General features: G+C 38.6%; 2 protein-coding genes and 1 pseudogene across 2 annotated transcripts; 1 reads left to right on the top strand and 2 right to left on the bottom strand.

Moving 5' to 3' along the window:
- Positions 1–1398: 1398 nt before the first annotated feature.
- Positions 1399–2218, top strand: LOC126080552 (olfactory receptor 1013-like; annotated as a pseudogene).
- Positions 2219–7451: 5233 nt separating this feature from the next.
- Positions 7452–8414, bottom strand: LOC126080551 (olfactory receptor 9G4-like). The gene has a single exon (XM_049891748.1). The coding sequence runs from the start codon at positions 8403–8405 to the stop codon at positions 7452–7454; it is 954 nt and encodes a 317-aa protein (XP_049747705.1). The 5' UTR covers positions 8406–8414.
- Positions 8415–20569: 12155 nt separating this feature from the next.
- Positions 20570–21505, bottom strand: LOC126079688 (olfactory receptor 1013-like). The gene has a single exon (XM_049890865.1). The coding sequence runs from the start codon at positions 21503–21505 to the stop codon at positions 20570–20572; it is 936 nt and encodes a 311-aa protein (XP_049746822.1).
- Between the last annotated feature and the right edge of the window lie 4457 nt (positions 21506–25962).

The following is a 25962-nucleotide window of genomic DNA, read 5'->3' as shown; positions in this document are numbered from 1 at the left end:
TGTGCATGTGAAACTCTTTATAATAAGTTTTAATACAATGCAATGACTAAAAATTAAGATCATAATATTTTTGTTTGGAATTTTACCAAGAACTATTCACTTTTCCAGAAAAAAAAGTTATATATCCACAAAATATATTTTATACGGTTTTAATATATACCCACTTGCCTAGGAATTAAAAATTGAGGAAAGGTTGTTATTTGTTTTGTTTGGGAGTTTATCAGGAATTGTTCTACTTGTAAGAAAAATCTTGTTACCAATGAAAATGTCACTTCTGATATTTGAATCGTGGATATATTCATATGGATTCTTTATTTATGTGTGTGTCTGTTTCATTAAGTATTTCAGCATTTACATATTCAGACTGACATTGTTTTATATAATTCCTGTATTATAATTATTACAACATACTGTTCTCCATTTATTTAACTTTATATTAGGCTTAGTATATTTCCATACATATATATGTTTATAAGTAGTTTAAATGATCTGTAAATTTCATTTCAGGAGTATAAAGAAGGCATTACAAAATGTTTGTTACTGTAGAATAAGGCTAAATGCTAATTTTTGATTCTGTAGAATAATACTAAAGGCTAATGAGGAATAATGCCAAATGCTAATGTTTGGTACTTTAGAATAATGCTAAATTTCAGACTTTTTGACACTGAAAGACTCACAATGATGTCACATTTGATTCACTTGGCATAACTAGATGGATTCTGTCATTTACCTCCACTCTGAAATTTTGCCCTGATTCTCAGTCTAGTCCTCACCCTTGGGATTTGTGATGATTGCACCAAAGGCCCCTGTTGGGTAGCTGAGGGGAAAACTTTGTATTTGCAGAAGAGGAGAAGGTCCTCATTTTGTAAACTGGGGACCTTCCTACCTCTCATGGGATCTGAACAACTTGTCCACTCATTTCCTTCTGGGAAATCAGGGAAGGGAGAGTTTCCCTGGGTGTTTTAAATTCAATTAGATCCTCTCCTACCTTAAACCCATCCCCCACTTTTCCTTTTTTCATAACATTTAACATTATCTACAAAGTTATTTGTCTATTCCTACAGAACAGAATCTCCATAAGAATAAGGAACAGCTCCTGCCTAGAACAGCACCTGAGGCTCAAAAAATTTTATTTTGAAAATAATGAACAGACTCCAGCAGCATTGCGGCTGTACTGGTACAAATGCTTTTACTGGAATGAACGTATTGAGACTCAGAGAACTACCTTTACTTTCTTAAGTCAAGATTCCTGCTCAGAACTCCTAGTTCTAATACCTTTACTTTTGACCACATCACATATACCTGGTACATAGGATGTCTTCAATTTATATGAGTTGAGGAAATTAAACCCCATTTGTAGGTGAGGTTCCTTTAGCCATGGAGAGGGGCAATCACACTATGACAGAGTTTATGCTGGTGGGCTTCACAACAGACCCTGTGATGCAGTTGATCTTATTTGTGGTGTTCCTTGGTGTGTACTCTGTGACCCTGGTGGGAAATATCACACTCATAACGTTGATCTGTAATGATTACTGGCTTCACAAGCCCTTGAATTTTTTCATTGGCAAGCTGTCATTCCTGGATCTCGGGTATTCCTCTGTGTACACCCTGAAGATCCTAGTGACATCTCTGAGGACAAAAGCATCTCCTTTGCTGGCTGCGTTGCTCAGTTCTTCTTCTCTGCTGGGCTGGCATATAGTGAGTGTTGGCCGCCACAGTTTATGACCACCACAGCTATGACTGCTATGTGGCCGTCTCCAACCCCTTGCTTTATGCTCAGGTCATATCAAAAAGACTGTGCATCTATTTGGTTATATATTCCTATACTGGACGTTTCGTCAACACAATAAAGTCGCCGGTAACACCCTCACATTGGATTTTTGTGGTGACAATGTCATTGATGACTTTTTCTGTGATGTCCCACCATTGGTGAAGCTGACATGTGATGTGAAAGACAGCTACCAGGGGTGCTGTAGTTCCTCCTGGCCTCCAATGTCATCACCCCCACTGTGCTTATAATCGCCTCCTACCTCTTCATCATTTCCACCATCTTGAGGATCCACTCCACCCAGGGCCACCTCAAAGCCTTTTCTACCTGTTCTTCCCATTTGATCTATGTCACCTTATATCTTGGCACCTTTCTCTACATTTATGCTTGCCAAGCTCCAGTTATTCCCTTGAGAAGGACAAAATGGTTTCTACCTTTTATTCATGTTGAATCCCATGATCTATAGTCTGAGAAATAAAGATGTGAAAGAAGGTCTGAAAAAACTCCTTAAGTTAAAACAACCAGAAGCCTAAACTGACATAAACTTCTTAATCCAGTGCTAAGTAATAATGGATTGCTTCAGGGCAAGTTAGGAAACTGGAATAAGAAATACTCTCTTTTATTAAATGAATTCATTGAAAAAGATGTATTTCTTTGTTTTGTTTTAGTAGTGATCAGACTCCAATCTGTACTACAGAATATACAGCAACAGAAAAATAAATTTGCCATTGAGTCAAATTGGAAAAGACTCATGTTGACCACGTGTTTTGAAGAACTGTGCTCAATAGGGTTTTCAAGGGCTATTTGAAGCAAGAATGCTGAGAGTTTGTCTCATATACTTTGGGCGTGTTATCAGGAGGGATTAATCCCTGAAGAATGACATAATGCTTGGCAAAGTAGAGGGTCAATGATAAAAAGGAAGACCCTCAACAAGATAATGACACAGTAGCATAAGATGGGCTCAAACATAGCAAAGATTGTGAGAATGGTGCAGGACCCAGCAGTACTTTTTTTGTTTACATAGGATAACTGTGATTTGGAAGGGATTCCACGGCGCCTAAGAGCAACAACATGACCTTCGGAAGCAGAGGCGACTCCGAGTGGGTTTTAACCTCCAATTTTATGGTTACTAGCCGAGCACATGGCCATTTGTGTCACCCAGGGACCACTATATAATATCAAAACCCAGAATAGCTCTAGTTTAATATTAATGTATTTTTTCAAAAAAAATGCACATCTTGGTTTAATGTGAAACAAGTAAGAGTCAGTTTAATATTAATACAGCTTTTTTTTTTAAAGGAATCTTGTTTGATGCAAAATAAACAGGTGTATGTATTACTTCTCAGATCCCAAAGGTTTAAGTTTTACATGGCTATGTCCCCTGAAATTGACTTTTCTTTTTTCCTTATGTGATGGTTACTTTGGAAATGTGAAGAAAATGTTATATGGAGTGTTAAAATTTGTGGAATACATCCTAAATCCTTCCAGTCAAGTACTCCCAGGGTTTCCTTGGTGATAGGCGAATATAGGTTCTTAAGAATTTTGTGATGGATAGAGTGCGGACAGTGTCCCATTAGAAAATAAATACGTGTGAAAGGAAAGATCAGAAATGCCAAAAGTAATGCAAAGAGGGAAGTGGCTATAAATATTTGTGCTAAAATTTTAATTTAGATTCATTTTGTAAAGGTGTTCATTCCAGCAGTAGTTACACACTTCCTGTGGCAAAAGTCTAACTTCTGAGCTTTAAAGTCCTCATTTTTAAAACGGAACTAATAATTGTTAACTTGCAGTGTCCTAGAGAGTATTAAATAAAATATTTACTAAATATCAGTTCTGTGTCAGATATTGAGCTCTAGACTTTTTTTAAAGTCTTCTGGTAGAAGAAAACAATCAATTTGTCTAGAATACAGCGGTTTTTAATTTTTTCTTTAATTCGTTTCATTTTGTTCCACCTGAGTCTGTTATTTTCCCCTATTGGGGGCATTTACGCTGGTGTGACATGAGGGACAAAACTGTGGTATGCTCACTGTATGAGGGAGAAAATACTCCTTTTAAGGTGACTTACAAATTTATACAGCTATCTTTCTCAGTGAATTTAGATCATTCTTTTTTTTTTTAAATAATTTTTATTGTGCTTTAAGTGAAAGTTTACAAATCAAGTCAGCCTCTCACACAAAAACCCATATACACCTTGCTACACACTCCCAATTACTCTCCCCCTAATGAGACAGTCTGCTCTCTCCTTCCACTGTCTCTTTTCATGTCCTTTTCGCCAGCTTCTAACCCCCTCCACCCTCTCATCTCCCTTCCAGGCAAGAGATGCCAACATAGTCTCAAGTGTCCACCTGATTCAAGAAGCTCACTCCTCACCAGCATCCCTCTCCAACCCATTCTCCAGTCTAATCCATGTCTGAAGAACCGGCTTCGGGAATGGTTCCAGTCCTGGGGCAACAGAAGGTCTGGGGGCCATGAACACCAGGGTCCTTCCAGTCTCAGTCAGATCATTAAGCCTGGTTTTATGAGATATCCCACTGCTCTCTTGCTTCCTCAGGGGTTCTCTGTTGTGTTCCCTGTCAGGGCAGTCACTGGTTGTAGCCAGGCACCATCTAGTTCTTCTGGTCTCAGGATGAAGTAGTCACTGGTTCACATGGCCCTTTGTGTCTCTTGGGCTCGTAATCACCTTGTGTCCTTGGTGTTCATCATTCTCGTTTGATCTAGGTGGGTTGAGACCAATTGATGTATCTTAGATGGCTGCTTGCTAGCTTTTAAGACCCCAGATGCCACTCTTCAAAGTGGGATGCAGAATGTTTTCTTAACAGATTTTATTATGCCAATTGACTTAGATGTCCCATGAAACCATGAGCCCCAGAACCCTGCCCCTGGTACACTGGCCTTCGAAGCATTCAGTTTATTCAGGAAACTTCTTTGCTTTTGGTTTAGTCCAATTGTGTTGACCTTTCCTTTATTGTGTGATGTCTTTCCCTTCACCGAAAGTAGTTCTTATCTACTATCTAATTAGTGAATAGCCCTCTCCCAGCCTCCCTCCCTCCCTCCCCCCTCTCATAACCACAAAAGAATGTTTTCTTCCCAGTTTAAACTATTTCTCAAGTTCTTATAATAGTGGCCTTATACAATATTTGTCCTTTAGCAACTGACTAATTCCACTCGGCATAATGCCTTCCAGGTTCCTCCATGTTATGAAATGGTTCACAGATTCCTCACTGTTCTTTTTTGATGCGTAGTATTCCATTGTGTGAATATACCATAATTTATTTATCCATTCATCTGTTGATGGGCAACTTGGTTGCCTCCATGTTTTTGCTGTTGTAAACAGTGCTGCAATAAACATGGGTGTGCATATATCTGTTTGTGTAAAGGCACTTATTTCTCTAGGATATATTCCAAGGAGTGGGATTGCTGGATGGTATGGTAGTTCTATTTCTAACTTTTTAAGGAAGCGCCAAATCGATTTCCAAAGTGGTTGTACCATTTGACATTCCCACCAGCAGTGTAGAAGTGTTCTAATGTCTCCACAACCTCTCCAACATTTATTATTTTGTGTGTTTTGGATTAATGCCAGCCTTGTTGGAGTGAGATGAAATCTCATTGTAGTTTTGCTCTGCATTTCTCTAATGGCTAATGATCATGAACATTTCCTCATATATCTGTTAGCTACCTGAATGTCTATAGTGAAGTGTCTATTCATATCTTTTGCCCATTTTTTAATTGGGTTATTTATCTTTTTGCAGTTGAGTGTTTGCAGTATCATGCAGATTTGAGAGACCAGGTGCTGATCAGAAATGTCATAGCTAAAAGCTTTTTCCCAGTCTGTAGGTAGTCTTTTTACTCTTTTGGTGAAGTCTTTGGATGAGCATAAGTGTTTGATTTTTAGGAGCTCCCAGTTGTCTAGTTTTTCTTCTACTTTCGTTATAATGTTTTGTATACTGTTTATGCCATGTATTAGGGCCCCTAACACTGTCCCTATTTTTTCTTCCATGATCTCTATCATTTTAAATTTGATATTTATGTCTTTGATCCATTTTGTTTCAGTTTTTGTGCATGGAGTGAGGTATGGGTCTTGTTTCATTTTTATGAAGATGGATATCCAGTTATGCCAGCACCATTTGTTAAAAAGACCATGTTTTCCCCATTTAACTGTTTTGGGGCCTTTGTCAAATATGAACTGCTCATATGTGAATGTATTTATGTCTGGATTCTCAATTCTGTTCCATTGGTCCATGTATCTGTTGTTGTACCAGTACCAGGCTGTTTTGTCTACTGTGGCAGTATAATAGGTTCTAAAATCAGGCAAAGTAAGGCCTCCCACTTTGTTCTTCTTTTTCAGTAATGCCTTATTTATCCGGGGCCTCTTTCCCTTCCATATGAAATTGGTGATTTCTTTCTCCATCTCATAAAAGAATGTCCTTGGGATTTGGATCGGAATTGCATTAAATGTGTAGATTACTTTTGGTAGAGTAGAGATTTTTATAATGTTGTCTTCCTATCCATGAGCAAGGTATGTTCTTCCACTTATGTAAGTCTCTTGGTTTCTTGCAGGAATGTACTGTAGTTTTCTTTGTATAAGTCTTTTACATCTCTGGTAAGATTTATTCCTAAGTATTTTATCTTCTTGAGGGCTACTGTAAATGGCATTGATTTGGTGATTTCCGCTTAGATGTTCTTTTTATTGTTGTAGAGGAATCCAAGTGATTTTTGTATGTTTACCTTGTATTCCAATACTCTGCTGAACTCTTCTATTAGTTTCAGTAGTTTTCTGGAGGATTCTTAGGGTTTTCTGTGTATAAGATCACGTCATCTGCAAATGGAGATACTTTTACTTCTTCCTTGCCAATCTGGATGCCCTTTATTTCTTTATCTAGCCTAATTGCTCTAGCTAGGACTTCCAGCACAATGTTGAATAAGAATGGTGATAAAAGGCATCCTTGTCTGGTTCCTGATCTCAATGGGAATGTTTTCAGGCTCTCTCCATTTAGGGTGATGTTGGCTGTTGGCTTTGTATAAATGCCCTTTGTTATGTTGAGAAATTTTCCTTCTATTCATATTTTGCTGAGAGTTTTTTTCATGAATGAGTGTTGAACTTTGTCAAATGCCTTTTCTGCATCAATTGATAAAATCATGTGATTCTTGTCTTTTGTTTTATTTATGTGGTGGATTACATTAATTGTTTTTCTAATGTTGAACCATCCCTGCATACCTGGTATGAATCCTACTTGGTCACGGTGAATTATTTTTAGATATGTTGTTGAATTCTGTTGGCTAGAATTTTGTTGAGGGTTTTTGCATCTACATTCATGAGGGATATAGGTCTATAATTTTCTTTCCTTGTGGTGTCTTTACCTGGTTTTGGTATCAGGGATATGGTGGCTTCATAGAATGAGTTTGGGAGTATTCCATCCTTTTCTATGCTCTGAAATACCTTTAGTAGTAGTGGTGTTAACTCTTCTCTGAAAGTTTGGTAGACATTCTTTTTTATAATCTAAACACCTCCTAAACAACAATATAATGAAAATTAAGGCATTGTTTACTTAGTATTTTATTAAATCCAACTTTAATAGATTTAATGGAATTGAATTGAAGTAGATCAATATTTTCAAACACTTCTAAAAGTCAATGATTTGGAAAATACAGTAAGAGCATTCATTAAGAAGATAAATGATGACTTTCATCCTCGTTGTCGTATGATCTGTAATGCTTTTCTCAAAGCCCCTTTGACATCTTTGTTCCTCACACTGTAGATGAGAGGGTTGAGCAATGGGTTCACCACAGTGTAGAACAGGGCAGCCACTTTGTCTCTTTCCAGGGAGTAGGTGGAACTAGGCCTTGAATACATGAAGAGTTTTTTTTTTTTTTTTAAGGATCCATAGAAGAGCATGACTGAGATCAGGTGGGAAGCACAGGTTGAGAAGGCTTTGCGTCTTCCTGTGGCCGAGTGGATCCTCAGAATAGCCAGAAGGACATTGAAATAAGAAATCAAGATAGCAAGAATGCTGGAGAGGACTGTGAAGCCCACCACACCCAGGAGCACTTTTTCGTAGACCTTTGTATCGGTACAGGACATTTTTACCAATGGTGGTACATCACAGAAGAAGTGGTCAATGATATTCTTACCACAGAAACTCAGGCAGAAAGTGTTGGCAGTGTGGGCTATGGCATTCAAGAACCCTCCAATGTAGGAACCAGCAACTAGCCCGGTACAGAGAGAACTGGACATGGTACCTGAATAGAGTAAGGGGTTACAAATTGCCATGTGGCGGTCATACGCCATGGCTGCTAGGAGATAGCACTCAGTGTAGGCTACAACACAGGAAAAGAACACCTGGGCCCCACAGCCAGCCAAGGAAATACGCTTATCTTCTGAGACACAATTAACTACGATTTTGGGGGTATACACAGAGGTGTACCAGAGATCTAGAAAAGACAGATTGCGTATGAAGAAGTACATAGGTGTGTGAAGACGGGAATCAATCCAGATTAAGATAACCAAGGTCATGTTCCCTGACAAGGTCATCAAATAGACCATCAGAAATATTCCAAATAGAATCAGCTGTAACCGGGTGTCTGCTGTGAAGCCCATCAAGATGAATTCAGTCAGGATCGTGTGATTTCCCACTTCCATGTCCACAGAGGTGAAAGTCTGTTTAAGGTTATGAGGAAAAAAAAAAAAAAACCAAACTGTAATTTTTCTACTGTCAGAAGTAAATGAGTGTGTCAATTAAGGCATCACAGTAAAAATGTTACTGAATTTGGCTGATAGCTCAGTAGCCAACTGGTTTCCCCCTTGCTCTAATAGCAGTGAGAGAAAGCTGAATCCAAGAGAGGACTGCAATTTATTTCAATGTTTAAAACATTTGCTTTGGGGCTAAGCCCAAGTCAGCATTGTAAGAACAATGCCAACCCAAGTACTCTAGCTCAAGCTTTACTGTTCTTTCTTGTTAAGAAGTGAGTCATGAGTGTACTCATTTTTCAAGAATGGCTGATGATATTCAGAAAATACATGACTTGATTAATGACACTGTGGAAAAAAGCAGCTTGGGGTCCTGAAAACTATTCAGTTTCTCAATCAGTACATAATGGATCTCTAAAACACTGGTGACATAGTGGTTAAGCGCTACAGCTGCTAACCAAAACATCACCAGTTCAAATTTACCTGGCAATACTTGGAAATTTCTATGGGGCAGTTCCACTCTGTTTTATAGGGTTGCTATGAGTGGGAATCAACTCATAAGCAATGGGTGTGGTTTAGTTATGGTACCCATTAGCACATAAAGTACAGATGCTTTAGCCTTACACCTGAGGTTCTCCAAAGGCTGCATTAAATAGGCCTTCCGAACATTCTTTCTGGCTACTTGTCTTTATCCACTCAAGATTTCAACAAAATGAGATTACTCCTATAACCTATTTCCCCATAATAATCTCGTACAGACAGAGTTTCACAGGTAGATTTGTTGTGTTGTGCTGCCATCCATATATACACTATAATATTACTTCTGAATCTGCTTAAGCTTGAATACATGTTGTCTTGACTGGAATGTGATTAATATATTTTTAATATATAAAAAATTGGGTTGTCACCATCTCAAAGGTTATTCTGAACTTTCTCTGCTACGATATCACTTGTTTATACAAGAAAATATATCTGGGACTTAGTGATATCACTAGGGTTGATGTCACACAGTGTGATAACTCATGGTTTTCACGCCACTATAGGCTTCCTCCCTACCAGACCATACATAATCCTTGATAATGTTTTTTTTGTGCTAATGTTACTCATAAATCGTAATTCCCTTATATCACTCCTTCTTTTCCTTTAATTACTACTTCATTCTCAAAAAAGTTACAGATATAGGTTCACAAATACTAGTTACCACACTACTAAAATGCCAGAAAATTTAACAAAATCACTGACAATAAAAACACTGGCAACAAAGTAAACAGTGTATGTTTGTGGTGTGTGTAGAGGAAACCACGATTGGAAACATCCTTGTAATTGGATAATAATGGCAGTTCTGACTCAAGGGCATTAGAAAGTTCAAAGAGTAAACTAGCATAGAGTTTTAGTCTTGTAGATATATTGATACATGCAAACTGGGCTTATAAAAAATATTTTTGTTGTTTTAACACAGGGATGTTTCTATTAAAAAAATTCTGCTGTAGACAATTTGGTGTCACCTACTCTGATAATGTCACTTGGAGTGGTTCACACCCCCTATACCACTGTAGTGACACCACTGCTAGGACTTATTAAATATAATTTTAATACAATATAATTTGGCTTAAAATGGAAAAAATCTGGATGGTATCAATCACTATAGTTCATGTTTTTTCTCCTAAGAGGTAAATAAGTAATAAAATAAACTTTCTGATCTACTGCTCAAAAAGTCTTCCCAGAAGAGATATTTAAATGAGATCAAAAACAAACAAACAAACAAAAATTGACAAGCTTGAGCCAGACTTCTGTCTCTTGTAGGGGTAAGGAGAGAGAGAGAGAGTTGTCCCATAAGAAGAGAGTAGGTATCTGAGCCCTTGAAGTTCAAGGAACTGAGAAAGGTTAAAGAAAAAAGGTGTGAAGCAAGGCACTAGCAGATGAGCTAGAGGTGTCACCAAATCACAAAGCTTATTGGAAGCCATGTTAAGAATTTTGGCCTTTAAGCCAGCAAAATGGAAGCCACTGTCATTAACAGGTAGTGTAGGTATACCTTGTTTTGTTGTACTCTTTATTGCACTTCGAAGACACTGCACTTTTCACAAATTGAAGATTTTTTTTGCAACCCTACATGAAGCGAGTCTATCGGCACTATTTTTCCAACAGCATGTGCTCACTTCATCTCTCTGTGTCACATTTTGGTAATTCTCACAATATTTCAAACTTTTTCATTATTATTATATCTGTTATGGTGAACTGTGATCAGTGATCTTTGATGTTATTGTTGTAATTGCTTTGGGACGCCACAAGCAGCACCCATATAAGACGGTAAACTTAATGGATAAATGTGTGTGTTCTGACTGCTCCACTGATGGGCCATTCCCTGTGTCTCTCCCTCTCTTCGGGCTTCCCTGTTTCCTGAGACACAGCAATATCGAAATTAGGGCAATTAATAATCTTTCAATGGCTCTCATACAATGGCCTCTAAGTGTTCAAGTGAAAGGAAGAGTCGCATGTCTCTCACTTTAAATGAAAAGCTAGGAATGATTAAGCTTTGTGAGGAAGGTATGTCAAAAGCCTAGATAAGCTGAAAGCTAGGCCTTTCGCACCGGTTAGCCAAATTGTGAATGCAAAGGAAATGTTCTGGAAGGAAATTAAAAGTGCTACACCAGTGAACACACGAATGATAAGAAAGTGAAACAGCCTATTGCTGACATGGAGGAAGTTTTAGTGGTCTGGATAGAAGATCAAATTAGTCACAATATTCCTCAAATAAAACCTAATCCAGAGCAAACCTCTAACTCTCTTCAGTTCTATGAAGGCTGAGAGAGGTGCGGAAGCTACAGAAGAAAAGTCTGAAGGTAGCAGAGTTTGGTTCATGAGGTTTAAGGAAAGAAGCCATCTCCGTAACATAAAAGTGTAAGGTGAAGCACGTGCTCTTGTAGATACTGCAGCAAGTTAGCCATAAAATCTAGCTAAAATAATTGATGAAGGTGGAAAAACAAACAACAGATTTTCAGTGTAGACTAAACAGCCTTATATTGGAAAAGATGCCATCTAGAACTTTTATAGTTAGAGAAGAGACGTCAATGTCTGGCTTCAAAGCTTCAAAGGACGGGTTGACTCTCTTGTTAGGGGATAATGCAGGTGGTGACTTTAAATTGAAGCCAGTGCTCATTTACCATTCTGAAAATCCTAGGGCCCTTAAGAATTATGTTAAATCTACTCTGCCTGTGCTCTATAAATGGAATAACAAAGCCTGGATGACAGCACATCTATTTACAATATGGTTTACTGAATATTTTAAGACCACTGTTGAGACTTACTGCTCAGGAAAAAAGATTTCTTTCAAAATATTACTGCTTATTGACAGTGTACCTGGTCACCCAAGAGCTCTGCTGGAGATGTACAAGGAGATTAATGTTGTTTTCATGCCTGCTAATACAACATACATTCTGTAGCCCATCATCAAGGGGTAGTTTTGACTTACAAGTCTTATTATTTAAGAAATAAATTATTTAAGGCTATAGCTACCACAGATAAGTGATTCCTCTGATGGAGCTAGGTAAAGTAATTTGAAAACCTTCTGGAAAGGATTCACCATTCTAGATGTCATTAAGAACATTTGTGATTCATGGGAGGAGGCAAAATATCAACATTAACAGGAGTTTGGGAAGAAGTTATTCCAACTCTCATGGATGACTTTGAGAGCTTCAAGACTTGAGTGGAGGATGTAACTGCGGATGTGGTGGAAATAGCAAGGGAACTGGAGTTATAAGTGGAACCTGAAGATGTGACTGAATGAATTACTGAAATCTCATAAAAAAAACTTAAATGGATGAGGGAGTGGTTCTTATGGATGAGCAGAGAAAGTGAGTTTTTGAGATGAACTGTACTCCTGGTGAAGACGATATGGACATTGTTGAAATGACAATAAAGAGTTTAGAATATTACATAAACTTAGTTGATAAAGCAGTAGCAGATTCTGAGAGGATTGACTCTCATTTTGAAAGAAGTTCTACTGTGGTAAAATGCTATGAAACAGCATTGCATATCACAGAGAAATCTCTGAAGAAAGGAAGAGTCAATAGATGCAGCAAACTTCATTGTCTTGTTTTAAGAAATTGCCAGGGCCACCCCAAGCTTCAGCACCACCATGGTAATCAGCCATGGACATTGAGACAAGCCCGTCCACCAGCAAAAAGTTTACGACTCACTAAAGGTTCAGATGATGATTAGCATTTTTTAGCAATAAAGTATTTTTTAATTAAAGTATGTACATTATTTTTTTAGACATAATGCTATTGTATGCTTAATAGACTACAGTGTACTGTAAACATAACTTTTATATGCTCTGGGAAACAAAAAAATTAGTGTGGCTCTCTTGCGGTGGTCTGGAACCAAACCCACAATATCTCAGAGGTATGCCAGTAATGTAATTGGATTTACAGCTTCAAAGTTCACTCTGGCTGTGGATCAGAAAACGTATTGAAGGGAAACAAGGTTTCCTCTTAACTAAGAACTTCTGAACTCTTTATTCTTCTATTACTTGCTGAGATAAGTCTTGCAAAGATAAAGGCAGAAAACCCATACTCATTACTGTTGAGTTGATTTCAACTCACAGAGACCCTATAGGACAGAGTAAAACTGCCCCATAGGGTTTCCAAGGAGCACCTGGTGGATTTGAACTGCAGACCTTTTGCTCAGCAGTCATAGCTCTTAACAACTACACCACCAGGGTTTCCAAGGCAGAAAAGGGAGACATTAAAACATTCCAGATAGAATTTTTAGGAAGTAAAAAAAAAAAAAATTTTTTTTTTTTTTTTTTTATATACACTGTGACTTTATCCTGATAGACAGGACTCAACACCTAGCAGTCTCAGACTCCTTACAAACAGAAGTTTATATTTACATAGTAATTTATCCTAATGTGCTGAGGAAGTCTTAAAGACAAGATTCTTTCAAAATAAGCATTGGTAATAAAAGTTTCCCACCTCTATTTTTTTCACAAGAAACTACAAAATCTTAGAAAGGGTGAGTAAATAAATTTGATAAAAACTTTAGAACATTCCATTAAAAGACTCCATATTATATCATCATTCTCACTTCTGTGTTCAATATAACTATATTACAAATTCATCCCATTTATTAGTACCCAAAATCTAATGTTTAAAACAGAAAAAGGTAAACTAAATCACAGACCAATAATCTACATGGTATATTGCCATGGCTTCCACACCCCCCTCCCCCCGCCACCAAAAAAAAAAAAAGTGTAGCCACAATTCTTCCCAGGTCTTGATTTCAAGAATGGAACCTATTTTTCTACCCCTTGAATCTGGGTGGCCTGTGGCTTACTTTGGCCAATAGGATGCAGCATAAACAGAGACCTATGAATTCCAAGCCTGGGTCTCAAGAGGCTTTGATGCTTCTCTTAATCACTTTGGAATTCTGCCACCACCATGTAAACCAGCCTGGGGTTGCTTGGTGGATAATGAGACAACTGGAACGGTTGTCTCTGTCACCCTAGGGTGACACAGAAGGGTTGTTCTCTGACAGCAACCCCCAGGCATGTGAGTGGGGCAATTCTAGATTATCTAGCCCCAAATGAGCTAACAGCTGACCACAGACACTTAGACAAGACTAGCTGAGAGCAGACCCACCCACCCACTGCCATCAGTCAGGTCTGGTATAAGCAGGATTGCATAATGAAAATGGTATCCGAGTTCAAATTTTAATCCTACCACTTGGTAGTTCTGTAATCTTGGACAAATCTCTTAACAACCCCTCCACTTAAGTTTCTTCACATCTAAAAAAGGTTAGAACAATGCCTATGTAACAAGATAAATTGAGGATTAGGGAAAATGTAAGTAAAGTGCCTGGTGTCTGACATCAAATATACTTAACATATGGTAGATATTTTTATTCTGAGTGAGAGGAACAATACCTGACACTAGCTCAGCCTGAGGAAGAAAAATAAGGAAAATTTTCTACAAAGAGTCAGTATAAGCCAGAATGGTGATATCTTTCATACCAAAAACCAAATCCAGTGCCATCGAGTCAATTCCAACCTATAGGGACCCTAAAGGACAGAGTACAGCTGCCTCGTAGGGTTTCTAAGGAGTGGCTGGTGGATTCGAACTGCTGATGTTTTGGTTAGCAGCTGAGCTCTTAACCACTGTACCATAGTCTTTCTAAAATTTAAGGTTTAATATTTTGTCACCTCTTTTTTATGTTAGGAGCCCTGGTAGCATAGTGGTTAGGAGCTTGGCTGCTAACCAAAAGTTTGGCAGATTGAATCCACCAGTCACTCCTTGGAAACCCTACAGGGCAGTTCTGGTCTGTCCTTTAGGGTCACTATGAGTAGAAATCAACTTGAAGGCAACAGGCTTTTGGTTTTATTCTTATGTAATTTGACAAAAGAGTGGCAGGCTTAGAAGTAGAAATTTCATTGGATTGAGGAGTCCTGTGATTGGGACCCGGTCCTGACACTAATCACCTTCATTATTTGAAGAATGTCACCTCTCCTCTTTGAAACACCATTCACCCATACAAAAAATTTGGTTGATCCTTTTTCTCGCACTGACCTTTTATGATCTCAATTAGTTATCCTTTCTTGTAGAATCCATCATAAAGGTAAGAACAGAAAACCTCAGCTGCAGCAATACAGTATGGTAGAACAGATTAAGAGCCCTTTTGTACACATCTGTGTTTGGGTACATAGGTCAGTATCACTTTTGGTTGAAGTAAGAGAATAGACTAAACACAACGTCATTCCTCTTTTCACTTCAAGGTTTGCAGTCTCATTTTTGTTTTACTAAAAATCCAAATTGTATGCTTGTGCGTGTTCTCTAACTCTTCTCTTCCTGAATTTCTTTATCTGCAAATAATAAATGGCTCTTAATTTTTTGAAATAACGGATCTCTTTGAGATCCTGAAAAAAAAGTGTTTCCACTCTTGCACATCACCAATTAAAAAAAAAAAAAAGGACATATGTATAATCACCCAAAATTTTAGAAGGTTCAGAAATCCCCATAAATCTTTCCACGGATTTCCTTACTATAACTCTCCATTAAAATTTTTACAACTAGAAGATGTCTAGATTTCTCACCAGTGATAAGATTCTGTAATTTTAAAAGATCCTTTGAGTAATGGATATATCAGTCTTCGCATGTTTAAAACTGAATTCCTGCTGTATATCTTGTGACCCTAATACTCCCCAGTATGTCTTCTCCTTCTCAAAATGGTCAATGGAGATATTGACATAACTAACGCCATGATGAACCTATAAGTTTTTCTCCTCCCTCTGCCTGCCTCCTCCTTCACATATCTTTGTTAATGACTTTGTTTTAGCCTAATGCTGATGAATTTGTTCTTTTTTTGATCTGATGCAAATAACTTTGTTTTGTTCTATTGGACTACCTGAGACTTTGGAACACCATTCACCCATAGGAAAAATTTGGAAATCAGAGCCCAGATGTCTCACATGTATATCTTTAGCCTCATAAGGAGATGTCCAACATGTATCTCTTCAGTCTGATAGTCTTTTGTCACTATCTTGTAATGAATAAGTCCTCTGGCCATGCCATCTGGGGGCTACAAAGACACTTCTAACCCTTGTAAAAGTTCTATATAAGCTCTGAAGTAAAGTAGCTTTTTGGGACTCCATAGAGACAGTCTGTGTTGCTGTCAGGTACCCAGTGATGTGTACATCTCCTGAATAAACTTTCTCACTCTTTCTGACTTGGAGTACGTATCACTGGCTTGGCTGCTTCAGCGCATGGACACTAACTGGGCAACAATCTCCAAAAATTGATCTACCAGTTCATTCATTCTCCCTATCTGTTAATAAAATCTCACTATTCCAGTTCCTCAAGGCAAAAATTTGGAGTTATCCTACTCTCTTTCTTTCTTACCTCTGTCCTAGTGAAGCCACTGGACAAACACTCTAATTTGGTATTTAAACAAATTAAATTTATTGAAGGAGTGAACCACAGGAGAGCATGCCTTCAGTTTGGGCTGTAATGGTATGCTCTGCCTTACAGGCAAAGCAAAGAGATACTTAGCAAGCAGAGTGACTACTGATAACTACTTCACATCGGAGTAATGGCAAGAAAGGAGGTGAGATTTACAAGGATGGCAATTAACTGTGAAACTTCCTTTACATCAGTTTCTAGTCTAACACATATCTCTCATACTTGTTACATTTTAACCAAGGCAATAATTAAATGAAAAGTATAAGCAATTTCAACATGAAAGTTTGGTGAAATGGAATTTAGTGATATAATTACAGCTGGGCCAACTTAATTTAAATCTTTGGATACAGAACTGAACATTAGTTACTCAAAACCAAAAACCTAACCCCTTGCCATGGAGTTGATTCTGACTCATAGTGACCCTATAAGACAGAGTAGAACTGCCCCACAGCATTCCCAAGAAGTGGCTGGTGGATTCAAACTGCTGAGCTTTTGGTTAGCAGCCCAGCTCTTAACCACTGTGCCATCAGTGACCCAACCATTAGTTAACTGAAGACAACTTGCCAATGAGTGGATTCCAACTCATGGTGACCCTATAGGACAGAATAGAACTGCCTTATAGGGTTACCAAGGAGTGCCTGGTGGATTTGAACTGCCGATCATTAGTTAGGAAAGTGTAAATAATCTCTGACTCATAAGGACCCTATAGGACAGGGCAGAACTACCCTCATAGGGTTTCCCGGAAATGGCTGGTGGATTCGAACTACCACCCTTTTGATTAGAAGCCTGAGTGCTTAGCCACTGTGCCACTAGGGGAACTTCTTTAAGGTTAAAACAACAGGTTTACCTATAGGCTCTAATTTATTTTAATAATCGAATGAAGCTTTTTCTAAAGCCAGCTAAGGGAACACTCTTAGCATAACTAACACTACGACTGAGCTTTGTTTTTCAAAAGGCAACTTTAACAGAAGCCTAGTGGTTATCAGGAGTGTAAAGTAAAGCCCTCAGTTCAATTTCTGAACAGAGTGCTTAATTTTAGTTCTGGAATCTCCCCTACTAGGTCTACAGGCACCTCAGTATTTAAAAGTTTCTTATACACCTCCCCTTCAAACTTCCAGGATATTCTGGTGCAGTGGTTAAAAGCTCAGGTGCTCACCATAAAGATCAGCAGTTGGAAACCACCAGCCACTCCTTGGAAACCCTATAGAGCAGTTCTAATCTGCCATGTAGGGTCACTGTGAGTTGGAATTGATTCCATAGTAACTGTTTATTTTATTTTATTTTAGTTTTTGGGGTTGTTTTAAACTTTCAAAACTTATCCTGAATCTGACCATTTGTCACCCCCTCCACTGCTACCATCCCAGTCTAAACCACAACCAACTTTTGCCAAGAGCATTGCACTGGCCTCCTAACTGGCCTACACTCTTGTCCCCTACAGCTTATTCTGAATATAGCAGCCATTATGGGCCTTTAGAAAAAGAAAAAAAAAAAGTCAAGTGATGTCACTCCTGTACTTGAAGCCCTTTAAGGTTCCCAGTTTAACTGAAGTTAAAGTCAAATCTACACAATAGTCCAAAGGTCCTCCATGAGCCACCTTTCATTATCTATGCACCCTTGTCTCCTAACTCACACCCTCTGGCTTACTGTGCTCTGAGTCTGTTGGCTCTGCCAGTCTTTCTCAAACATGCATGCCAGGCGTGGCCCAGCATTAGAGATTTAGGCTGTCTGTCTTCTCTGCCTGGAACACTATTCCCCCTTAGATTTGCATGGCTCACTCCCTCATTTCCTTTAAGTCCCTTTCAAATGTTATTTGCATAGTAAGGTCCATCCTAATCACTGTATTTAAATTCCATTCCCACCCTACCCCTGCACTCTACTTCCTTCCTTCTGTACTCAGACTCTCCTCCAGACTTACTGTCTTCCCTCCAACTCCTGCTCATTAAAAATGAATTGTCTGTTTCTCACTCACCAGAATACAACATCCTCAAGGGCAGAAAGATGGGTCAGTTTTGTTTACTGCTATATCCCCGGATAAAGAGCAGTTCCTAGTAACTAAGCACACACACACGCACACACACACACACACACAGTTGCCATAGAGTCAATCCTGACTCATGGTGACACAAGTGTGGAGAACAGAACTGTGCTCTACAGGGTTTTCAATGGCTGATTATTTACAAGTAGCTTCTTAGGCTTTTCTTCTAGGCCTCTCTGAATAGATTCAAACTGCCAACATTTTGGTTAGCAGCCAAGCATGCTAACTTTTGCACCAGCCAGTGACTCCCTAGTGTAACTATTGGACTGAACCTCCAATTCTAGATGGGATCAGATAGATCTTGGTTGGAATGCAATTGAGCAGGGAACTTATGTGCGTGTGTGCACATAGGAGTTTGGCACACAGTGATCCTTTGAAGGCCTGCCCAGACTCTGCAGCCCCATTACAATTGCAGCTGAGGTCACAGAGAGGCCAAACCACTTAGCTGGCCCTGACTCCAGGTGCTTACCCTTTGTTGGCAAGGTCGATTCCTGGAAATGACAGAGGGTCACCTCTCTGGTGCTTTGACCTGCCTTAGTTAGACGGGATATATGCATTTCCTCAGCTGTCCTTTGGGACTTCTTCCACATGGCAGCCCAGAAATACTTACCTCAGCCCCCAAAGACTCAATTAGATCTCACTTGGAGTTTAGGGATGGTACATTAATTAGAACAGGATGAAATGAGGAGTATTCTATTAAAACTAAAAGTTAACTTTTTTCTTTTTGATCTAAACCAGCATATAAACACTAAATGTGTCTGATAATAAAAATTCTCCAAATTTTACTAGTTAGATTTTCTAGAATGTATCATGTGGTCCATAATTTCGTTCCTTATTCCCTCTGTCCAGGCTACTCTTCCTTGTCTTGTCCTTCAGCAAACTACTATCCATTCTTGGAAACCAGAGATAGGGCCTTTTTATGTTGTAAAATCTCATGTCTTATACGTAAAAATATACTAGAATTAAGAAAAGTGTGCATCACAAGGAAACAGTCTCTGTTACTTAAATATAAATTCATCATACATAAAACTGAACAAGCAAACAAATAAAAATATTTGTATACCTTAATAGTTATTAGGAGCCCTGGTGATGCACTGTTCAAGGTGCCCGACTGCTAACCTGAAGGCCAGCAGTTCCAACCCACCAGTCTCTTCTCAGGATAAAGATGGGCAGTCTGCTACCTTAAATATTTACACACTTGGGAATCCAAAGTGGCAGTTCTACTCTGTCCTATAGGGACAATTTGAATCCGAATTGACTTGAAGACAATGGATTTGGTTTGATTTTGGGTTAATGGTTATAAATCACTACCTCTAATAAAGATTTTCACTCTACGTATTCCTTTAGATTTAACATTTTTGTAATCTTTCTATTTTTGTCTCCTTTTCTGTGTATCCATCTCTATTTCCACCTCTCTCATACAGCTTCTATAACTTAGCTCTTGATTCTTTAATTGATGGAGAAAAAAAATTCTTTTCCTGAAAGCTCACAGTGCCTCTAACTAAAAGTGTTTGTTCCCTTCTGTGCCTATTGCCAATGAGACCTGTCATCTTTATGTCATGGTAAATCAAGAATCAGAATCAAACTTGTTTCTAAGGCCTTTTTACAGTAGGTATTTTCCGTACTACTTCCTAACTCACTCTTTCCCAATAAGTAGGATAAGGACCTTTGGAGTTGGGACTCCTGGATTTACATTCCTCCTCTCATCCATGGACTACAGGATTTGAAGCAAGACATTCAATCCATTTAATCTGAACAATGGTTCCATAACCAGCTGTATTATTCCTGTTTATAGATTAAAAACTAAACAGAGAGAACTTATGAACTTTCAAGTGGAAATAAAAAATTAGCTTTTAACCATCTCAGAATCCCAGCAGTTTAATAGACTCTGGTTTAAGCTAGAAGACAGCAGTTTTTCCAAATGCCGCAGCCCCATATATTTTAAAAATATATTGAAATACGTTAGTACATGATTTAAAAAGACAAATGCAAAATGGTGTTTCTACATAACTTGATTATTTTTTATCTGTTTGCTCCTCTTTTAAATTTTGATTTCTAAGAGTACAGGCTGATAACAATGAAATGGACGTAATGTTAACAAATAGCCATTGCTTACAAATTATTTTCACTTAAGAAAACTTTGCTCTGTCTAACATTTTCTTCAGGGCATATTTGACATCTTTATTCCTTAAGCTATAGATCAAGGGGTTCAACACCGGAAACACCACAGTACAGAGCACTGACACCAATTTATCCCGTTCAAGGGTATAGCTAGTGGTTGGCCTGGAGTAAATGAAGAGAATGGAGCCATAATACAAGGTGACAGGTGTCAGGTGAGAGCCACAAGTGGAGAAGGCCTTGAGGTGGCCTTGGGTGGAGCGAATCTTCAAGATGGCAGCGATGATGAAGAGGTAGGAGGCAACAATAAGTACAGTGGGAGCAATGACATTGGTGGCAAGTAAGAAATATAGCACAGCCTGATAACTGTCCTTTACATCACATGCCAACTTCACAAGTAGGGGAAGATCACAGAAGAAATCATCAATGATATTGTTGCTACAGAAGTTCAGAGTAAATGTTTCACTGGTGATGATGGTTGAGTTAATAAAGCCACCAAGGTATGAAGCTGCAACAAGACTGGTACATAACCTTAGGGACATAGCTTGGGAATAAATCAGGGGATTGGAGATGGCCACATAGCGGTCATAAGCCACGGCAGCCAACAAGTAACACTCACTATATCCCAGCCCAGCAGAGAAGAGGAACTGAGCCAGGCAGCCAGCAAAGGAGATGCTTTTGTCCTCAGAGATGTAGGTCACTAGGATCTTTGGGGTGTAGACAGTGGAATACCAGAGATCCAGGAATGACAGGTTCCCAATGAAGAAATACATGGGTGTGTGGATCCGTGAATCAGCACAGATCGGAGAAATCAGGGTGATGTTCCCTAAGAGACTGATGACATAAATGATGAGGAAGATGAAAAAGAGCCCTCTCTGTAACCTCAAATCGACTGTAAACCCTAAAAGTATGAACTCCTTCACTTTGGTAAAATTTTTCTCTTCCATTGATTTTGGGATTCAATTGTTCCTTTCTGTAAAAGAATTAATAAATAGGTCATGAATTAAAATATTAGAATTTTCCTTGTCTCATACTTTGCCACTTTGATCATAAGAAATCCAACTGATGCCCATAAAGTTGTTCTTTTTGAGATGTGTTCCTGGTGACCTTGATGTTATTCCTTTTGGCACAGCTGGGAAACCAGTTCCATGCTATGGTCTTAAGAGCTCAGTTATTATGTGTGTATCACCTTATATTTTCAATTCAGCTTTTCTTCCTTTTGAGGAGACAGTGATTTGAATAACTTTCTTTTTTGGCCACACTTAGGTGATTGAGGACCATGTGATGGACATAAAAATGAAAGTTTGAAAGAATGCTCTGATAACTTTTCATTTCTTTGAGTTCTTTGTCTTTCTTTCACAGAATTACATACAGAAGCTTAATCTTATTATTCTAACTGAGTTTTGAAATGTCTTTGAAAGCTCACTAAACTGTAATATTCTTGAAGGCAATAAAAAACCAAAAAAAAACAAACCCAGTGCTGTCGAGTCAATTCGGACCCATAGCGACCCTATAGGACAGAGTAGAACTGCCCCATAGAGTTTCCAAGGAGTGTCTGGAGGATTCGAACTGCCGACCCTTTGGTTAGTAGCTGTAGCACTTAACCACTATCCTACCAGGGTTTCCAAAACTGTATTTTATTCCTCTTTTTATCTCCAAAACCAAGCCCGAATTTTGTCATAGTGTATAAATTGTTGAACAAAAGACTAGGTGTACTTAGATAACTGGAATTTGAGCCATGGCTACTTTTTATGATCCCCAAATATATACTCTGGAGAGAAGTGACAATACCAAGTTATGTATGATTATGTTCATAATGCAGGTTGCATTTTCAAAAGAATGAAGAGTTCTTGAAACTTGGCTGGATGAATGGTTTTGGGAAGTTATGGAATGTAGTCTCTGAAAGCCCTTAGAGGTAGAAGTGGGAGATTGGGCTATTGCCCACCATGGGGGAAGAGCTGTCTCAGCTTCTGTGTTACAGCCTCGAAGACCTCGACTACAACCTACCACAATAAACCCATTGCTATTGAGTCAATTCCAACTCACAGCCACTCCACGGGACAGAATAGAACTGCCCCATAGAATTTCTAAGGAAAGCCCGGTAGATTCAAATTGCTGACCATTTGGTTAGCAGGCAAGCTCTTAACCACTGCACCACCAGGGCTCAAAGAAGAGCTAAATCACAATAGCAAGGATTCTGGATTGGCAGGAGATGTTAAATTTTTTGCTAATAGGTCTACTACTTGAAAATATGCTAGGGGAAATAAAAAATCTTGCTTTGGCCATTATGCCACGCCATGGACTTAATAGAGCTGGAAAAATAAAGAATATTCTCTTGGAACTTAATCTATTTGATGAGAGAAAATTTCTTTCCACTACAGTGATTGTTTTTTTCCTTAGTTGCCATCGAGTCAAGTCACTAGAGTGGTAAAAAGTTATAATTTTCAAGTTTTAGAACACGTTTTAATGCCATAATTATTGTTAAAGTCAATGAGGTGGATTGATACAGTGGTTCAGTGGTTGCAACAATGGGTTCAAGCATAACAATTGTGAGGATGGTGCAGAACAGGGCAGTATTTCATCCTGTTGTACATAAGGTTGCTATGAGTCAGAATCGACTGGAAGGCATCCAACAACAATAACAACAACATTGTTAAAGTAGAAGTTGTTCATAACAACAAAAAGAGGATTGGAATATGTTACATTTGTCGTTTGTATTTCAAGATTGTTGGTGCTAAGGTCATTTTTAACAAAGCATAGGTCATTTTTAATAAAGCATGTGTCTAGAAGCAGCTTAGAGCCTAGAATCAGGAGGTATTTGTTTTGATCTTAGATGGTCACTGACAATTTAAAAAAAAAAAAAAAAATCATGCCCTTTGGAACTCTACTTTCTTCCCAGTCTTTCTTATTTTAGTAGACCTTCATGAATTCAAATGAGATCACATGTGAAAAAGCACATTTAACACTAGATGTTAAAAACTGGGAATTACATTTTCTAAAATTTCACAAGTTCTTCATCTCAAATCCTCCCTCAGATATAGTTGCTTTAAATTCCAAAGATTTCCAACTGTATCCATGATATAACTCCCAGAGTTTCTAGTTTTCTCTTGCAGAAACTATTCCTTCCTTACTGTGGAGATTTTACACAAGCTGAGCAATTGCTGTGTTTGTTTACAGAGGCCAAATTAGGAGTTAAAATTGCAAGAGATAATTCTCCTCTAGCCTCTCACTTTCCTCTACAGTTATTAAAGTATAAAACAAATATAAGTGTGAATATACACATATATGGAAATTTTTTTCAAAGCTTTTACATATTAAAAAGGGTTTAAGGTTGCTTCCCCATACATCTGTCAATTTGTTGTACTATGTTGTCTTGTGTGTTGCTGTGATGCTGGAAATTATGTCACAGGTATTTCAGATACCAACAGGATTACCCATGGTGGCCAGGTTTCAGGGGAACTTCCAGACTAAGACAGACTAGGAAAAAAGGACCTGGCCATTTACTTATGAAAATATTGGCCAGCAAAAACCTTATGAATAACTGTGGGATATTGTCTGATACAGCCCCTTAAGATATAGCCCCCTCAGGTTGGGAAAAAAAAAAACCCATTGCCATTGAGTGAAGGCACTCAAAATATCACTGGGGAAGAGCTGCCTCCTCAACTTAAAGTCAACTTTAGTCATGTGGGTGGAGTAAAGGTTTCAGCACCTTCATCTGCTGATGTGGCGTAACTCAAAATGAAAAGTTACAGCTACAATCATCCATTAATAATTGCAAAGTGGAATGTTAGGTCAGAAAAAAGGAGGAAGACCCTCAATGAGACAGACTGACACAGTGGCCACAGCAATGGGATCAAGCATAGCAAGCAGCGCTTGTGAGGATGGTACAGGACCAAGCAGTGTTTCCTTCTGTTGTACGTTGGGCCTCTATGAGTTGGAACCAACTCAATGGCACCTAACAGCAACAACAGCAAGGTGGCTTACTATGATACCTAGCATGTAGGTAAATACATTTATTAAGAAGTTATGAAAAGCAAAAAATAACAGTATATGAAATGGAAGCAGAGATAAAACCTACACAAAATCACACAGAAAGTCCTATTCACTGTTCTTGGTGGACCACAAATTTGACTCATAATTCCTGCAGCCCATATACATACTTTGCACTGTCTATGACACCAAACCAAAGAAAACAAAACAATACAAACCCTCAATCAAAAAGCTAGTCAACATATTACCATTCTTGATACAAACTTTAGAAATCATTTCTCTAGAGCTTCTGTTGCAGGATAAGGCTTCTCAGCTTAGGACCAAGTCCTGTTAAGTTCTTGCCTTCTACTGACCAAGAATGACCAGGAAAGGCTCATAAGTTCCACACGAACAAAGATTTATTAGTGACAAAGAAAAAAACAAAGGCTCGTGAGTGAGGGACAGAGAGGGGCTTCTGCCTATGCTAACCTCCAGTCTCTCCCTGAATGGAGGTTTTCCTGGAGTTTATAAGGGTTTTTAGGCAGGGAGAACCTCATGTTTTATTCATTGCTTTCTGGGGAAAAAGGTGAGGCTTTCTGCGAAATAAGGGGTTAAGAAATTAGGTGTGTGGGCATCTGGAATCCAAGGTGGAGTCAGTTTGGGCAATGTCACGTCATCGCTGTGCAGTCTCAATGGCCACTTGACAAGACTGTAAGGTTGCACACATTCTCTCTCACTGCACATGCCCCAGGAATCAGCTGATTCTGTTCATCTTTGGAAAGCAGCTTGGAGGGAAGATATGTGGAACTTCATGCATCAGAGTCCAGGATGTGAGTTACATTGTAACACCACCCCCTATGGTGGGGTCCTGAAAAACAACTTACAAGAGAGGTATGCAGGATGCCACCCCCATAGTGGGGTCTTGAAAAACAACTTGGGAGAGAGCTATGTAATACTTTGTTCATCACGGGCTGCATGTGTGGGTTGTCTTGTAACATCCCCCATGGGATAGAGTCCCAGATCAATGGGCCTGTTATTCCGGCCTTGAGGCTCTCCAGCCTTCTGTCCCTTATAAACAGAATGATTGAAATATAGAGTATGATATATTTAATACTTATAAGGAGAATGATTGAAATATAGAGTATAATATATTTAATACCATTTTTATGTATATAGATACAAGGACAGTGCTTTTGAGCTACATTTATTTGCCATTACTCTGTGGAATTAAAGCTAGCTGCATTCGAGGGATGCTGAGAAGCTTTCTCCTCACAAAACATCTCTCTGTCTATCAGACATCTTCTTTCACCAGGAAGCCTCTTTCAGAAGTAGCTGCCTCTGGAGTGATCACACAGAAAGGAGCTGACCTCCTACTGATTTCTCAGTTCTTCTCAAGGATTAACCCAAGTGTGCAGTTTGGTTTGGTACCTTCATC

This window comes from Elephas maximus, chromosome 7, assembly GCF_024166365.1.
Source record: "Elephas maximus indicus isolate mEleMax1 chromosome 7, mEleMax1 primary haplotype, whole genome shotgun sequence".
In the NCBI taxonomy this organism is placed as follows: Eukaryota; Metazoa; Chordata; class Mammalia; order Proboscidea; family Elephantidae; genus Elephas; species Elephas maximus.
This window is presented reverse-complemented; position numbering and strand designations above follow the sequence as displayed.

Bases quoted from the DNA above. Each gene is read 5' to 3' on its own strand.
- LOC126080551 (XM_049891748.1), bottom strand. From the start codon at position 8,405: ATGGAAGTGGGAAATCACACGATCCTGACTGAATTCATCTTGATGGGC.
- LOC126079688 (XM_049890865.1), bottom strand. From the start codon at position 21,505: ATGGAAGAGAAAAATTTTACCAAAGTGAAGGAGTTCATACTTTTAGGG.